The sequence below is a fragment of the Pseudomyrmex gracilis genome, unplaced genomic scaffold (assembly GCF_002006095.1).
Source record: "Pseudomyrmex gracilis isolate BER0280 unplaced genomic scaffold, ASM200609v1 scaffold_1290, whole genome shotgun sequence".
Taxonomy (NCBI): Eukaryota; Metazoa; Arthropoda; class Insecta; order Hymenoptera; family Formicidae; genus Pseudomyrmex; species Pseudomyrmex gracilis.
In genome coordinates this window covers 14,044-18,666 of record NW_018021874.1, presented here as the reverse complement: position 1 = coordinate 18,666, position 4,623 = coordinate 14,044, and the positions used below count along the sequence as shown (strand labels likewise).

General features: G+C 26.3%; 1 protein-coding gene across 1 annotated transcript; it reads left to right on the top strand.

Moving 5' to 3' along the window:
* Positions 1 to 1,110: 1,110 nt before the first annotated feature.
* LOC109862034 (putative inhibitor of apoptosis) lies at positions 1,111 to 2,642 on the top strand. The gene is made up of 4 exons (XM_020441923.1): positions 1,111 to 1,167; positions 1,324 to 1,416; positions 2,129 to 2,173; positions 2,276 to 2,642. The coding sequence occupies exons 2-4, from the start codon at positions 1,335 to 1,337 to the stop codon at positions 2,566 to 2,568; spliced, it is 420 nt and encodes a 139-aa protein (XP_020297512.1). The 5' UTR covers positions 1,111 to 1,167; positions 1,324 to 1,334; the 3' UTR covers positions 2,569 to 2,642.
* Positions 2,643 to 4,623: the final 1,981 nt, after the last annotated feature.

Below are 4,623 nucleotides of genomic sequence, written 5' to 3'. Positions count from 1 at the left end.
AACGAGTCTATCGTTCAATTTGTTTTAAAATAAAAGATAAATATCTTGTGGCAAATTGTAGTGATGTATCTTAATTAGAAATAGTGCCTGAAGAATAAACATTTTCTTATTGGACTAATATGTACAATATGTTTTATGTTTAAAATGTAATGAATGAGTGTGGAATCTTTCAATACAAATTTATTGTATGGTACCATATCACTCGAAAAAAAAACAAATTTTTATTCTCATTTCACGTTTGTGAGTGTTGCATTTTCAATAAGAAGAGAACCAATGTTCTTAAAGTATATAATATTACACTACTTTTTTATAGAGTTTAAACAGTATTAAACAGTAGAAAAAGTAGCACTATTATACATATCTGTATGTTTATATACATATATACTCGAAAAACAATTATGGACCTCCAACAGGTATCCCAGATTCATTGATGTTGCAAGTTCACTAAAAAAAAGTCGTGAAAATTTTTCGTTTAACTTGGGAGAGTACAATATGCAATCTTTTATATTTTCTTTTGGTATGTAAACAAACAACACAGTTGTACGATATTGCGATTTTTCAACCGTTTAGGAGACTGTAAAAAAGGCAAAGTAATATTATTTAACTTAGAGAAAAGTTTTTCTTTTTCAAATGCAACACCGTTGAACTTGAGATGCGAGTGGAGATTCCTACATTTTTTGCGACTATGTGTTAACATACAATAAAATTTGTATAGAATTGCGATTTTCTATTAAATTATTCACCTTTAAAGAAAACTTATTATTAATATTATTCACTTGAGAACATATTATATATATAGTTTGTCCTTATAGGTGCCTTTTGTAATTGAGATAGAAGGTTACAATTTGCAAAAAGGTTGTGGTTTTTACTTTAAAATAGACTAAAAAATGAATTTCATGAAATTTATATTTCATTGCGCGCGCGCGCATACATATGTATATCCCTGTTATACTTTTATACATTTTATGTATCACTGCTAAATACGCTTTTCTATTAATTTTTTTCTAAGGTTTTATTACATTTCTTGATTTTTCGAAAATAACTAATATTTTAGCCTAATCATACAATTACATTATTGTCAACATTTTTTGAAAGTAGAATGGTCAGTTTCAGATAATAACAGGGAAGAAGAACATATTGAACACGCGGAAGAATCACATAATGAGGGTAAGTTATAATAAATATTTACACATAACATATTACACAGTATGTAATAAACCTACGTGTAGATTGCACAGAGCAATTGAAAGGTGAATTTACTGTTGTAAAATAGTAGACTTTTATAATTTTACTAAGTGTTTTCAATCATGTTTTTTTCTATAGTTTTAAATACTATGGAAGATACAAGTCAAATTAATGATTCGCAAAGCATAGCTGATTATTCTATGGAAAATGATCCAAGACTTAACGTTTCAAGTGAGTACTTTAAAATTGATTTAAAAAAGTATCATGTGGTTAATTATACACTGACCACTTTCTCTCTCTCTCTCTTTCTCTTTCTCTTTCTTTCTTTCGTTTTCATTCTCTCTCACACTTGCTCACTCACTTACTCTCTTTTTACCTCCCACATTTACTCACACACTCACTCACAGCTATTAAGTGCTGAAATATATAAGTAAAATTTGTATTCCTTTTTTGACAGTGTAGTATACATATATTGTTAATAATACTACTACTTAAAATATAGCTAGATATTTTAAAATAAATATAGTACTACAAGATTTTCTATTTCGTGATAATGTGTAAGTATCAATTATATGATTGTAAAATATAGATGAAAAAAACTATTACATTTTATCTTCTTACACATAAAAATGGTATTGGAAATTGTGCAGAATCACAATTATAAGAGCAGTAAATATACACGCTGACTCAAATAATATAATATCTTTATTTATCGTTATGTGCAACATCAAAGTTAATAAACCTTTTTTCTTCAGAAAAGTGTATATATACAAAGTATAATTTTGTGTGCGTGTACTCAAAGAAGAGATATCTCTAAGAATAATTATTTCTCAATCATAACATGTCTTTACTACGTATTTCAAAAGTATCGATGTATTTATTGTTCACATTATATTTCTTGTCTAAAAATGCATTAAACTAATAATGTAATATTTCTTTACAGTTAATTACTCGGAAACGTCAGAAAAATTTTCTACTAGTGAGAAAGGTAATTACAGACAAAACCAATTCGAAGAATAAATAATAGAATTGAAGAATAGATAAGTATATGCGTTCAATAATATGATACTATGAAATCATATTGTTATAGATATTATATATGATGTTCTATATGATGATTATGATTATTGGTTGGGCAATGACAAAAGTATGCAAGAAAGTCAAAATAAAACGTCTTTTCTGTCCGTCAAAAGTATGCAACCGACAAGCAGTTTACATGAAGAAGGAAAATGTTGCATATGTTTAAGCGAAAAATCTAATATACTTTTAATACCATGTAGACATCTTTGTTGCTGCAAGACTTGCATACAAGAGTTAACACAGAAACGTTGTCCAATATGTAACAACAGTTATAGCGATTATGTACTTACAATAATATCATAAAATTTATCACATTGAACTGTAAAAGCACTATTTATATAAACTTTACATTTAACATGCAAAATTTCCACAATTCTAAAAAGTTTATCGTCACCATAAATAAAAGATATTTTAGCCACTGATTTTAGTTTTTTAAATTAGATATGTTATGAGAATGATTAGTAGTTAATATGTATGTTAACATACATAAGAATATACTATCAAAAAAATATCTTTTATTTATAATAACGCGGAAGTTTTGTGTAGTCAATTATATTATAAAAAAGAAAAACTCAGAACGTGTAGGCAAAATAATATAAGAATAAGTATCAAAATATAAAAGTGTGATATTACATTAATAACAAATCATGTGCTTAAAATATAGTACCTAAAACAAATATTTCAAATGTCTCGACTTGAACTGCAAAATTTGACGTTCTGCTTTTTCTTTGTTATATGTTGTTGTCTTTAAGTTGATATTTTTTAGACGTTTTTTTTTTTTTTTTTTGATGCGGTGTTTCCTTAAACTTGTTGAATGTCTATTCTTGTGAGATATACTGCAAAATGTCACATCCTGCGAATATTTTTTTATACTTTCTTGCGTTTAATTTGAATTTTCTTACACGTCTGTGCGTTGTTTCTTTAAACTCCTTGAACGTCTATTCTTGAGATGTACTCGGCATTCTTACTCTTTTCTATTATTATTATCTGAACATTTTGTAATTGTTTGTATTTGATTCATAAACACATTCATAATACCGCTAGATATATACTATAAAGATAGTAGTGTATTATGAATTACTGTGTGTGAATATGTACTATTATTTTATCAAACAAATAACTTTGTTATCATTATGTTGTACTTTTGTCCGACATAAGTATGCAACCGAGAAATTCAAGCAATTTACATGAAGGAGGAAGATGTTGTATATGTATTTTAAACATCTAATATATTTTTTCTATATCTAGGCATCTCTGTTGTTGCAAAACTTGTATACAAGAGTTAACATAGAAAAGATGTCCCATATGTATATAATAACATTTATAACGATTGTGTTATTATAATAATATCGTAAGACATATCGAAATTTTTAGGCACTGTTTACATGAAAGTTACATTGAACATAAAGAGTTTCCACAATTCTAAAGAGTTTTGTGATACTACAAATAAAAATTATCAAGTTACTTTAGTGTGTTATTGATTAGTTATATAAGTCAGTTATATACTACCTTGATCAAAATTGTATACAATTTATTCCGGGAACTTTTTGATCAAGGTAGTATGTTCTAAGTATGTTTATAAACATATAAGAAGATATCAAAAGAATAATATTGCTTATTTATATAATGACTCGAAAGATTTGTGTACAAACTCAATATTGAATTATAAATAAGTAAAACTCTATACNATAATTGTATAAAAATTTATAATTTTTATATAATTAGTGTATAGTGTACTACTATTTTGTCGCACTTTTTTAGTACATTCTTGAAGAGTTTCTTTATCAGCAGTACCTAAAAGACTACACATTTGTATAAAGTAAACAAAAAAAGTGACAAACCAAACACAGTACATTAAACTTTTATCTTAAATTACAATTAGATCCTAACCATGTAGCAAACCATGTATGAAAAATAACAAATAATTTTTAGTAGTCTATTAAACTTTGTTTCATTTATTTCATATTTACTAATAAAGTTAACCACTCTAAAAATATAAACAAAAAAATAAAGTAAATAAAAATAAATAAAATTTGCACAGAAACTAATGCTAAGAACGAAGAAATCTTCGAATTTGTTTTTCAGAAAAATCCAGCTGCAGCAGCACATCTGTCATACAATGCCGTGAAATCCATTTTGTTATAAGATAAACTAAAGAGTTGCGTCCAAGCTCAATATCGAATTAGAAAAAAAAACTGAACGTCTTGGTACCAAAATTGTAAGTATAAGTATCGAAATGTTAAAGCAATAATATATCTTAAAAAAATATGTGCTTGAAGTATAAAACTTAGTACAAATATTTGAAAAGTCATAGAAATTTTATTTTCAATTTTGTAAAAGTTGACGTTCCGTTTTTTT

Excerpts from the sequence above, each read along its gene's own strand:
- LOC109862034 (XM_020441923.1), top strand. The coding sequence starts at position 1,335 with ATGGAAGATACAAGTCAAATTAATGATTCGCAAAGCATAGCTGATTAT. Across the intron at positions 1,417-2,128 it reads TCCAAGACTTAACGTTTCAA|TTAATTACTCGGAAACGTCA; the intron begins GTGAGTACTTTA and ends ATTTCTTTACAG. Across the intron at positions 2,174-2,275 it reads ATTTTCTACTAGTGAGAAAG|ATATTATATATGATGTTCTA; the intron begins GTAATTACAGAC and ends ATATTGTTATAG.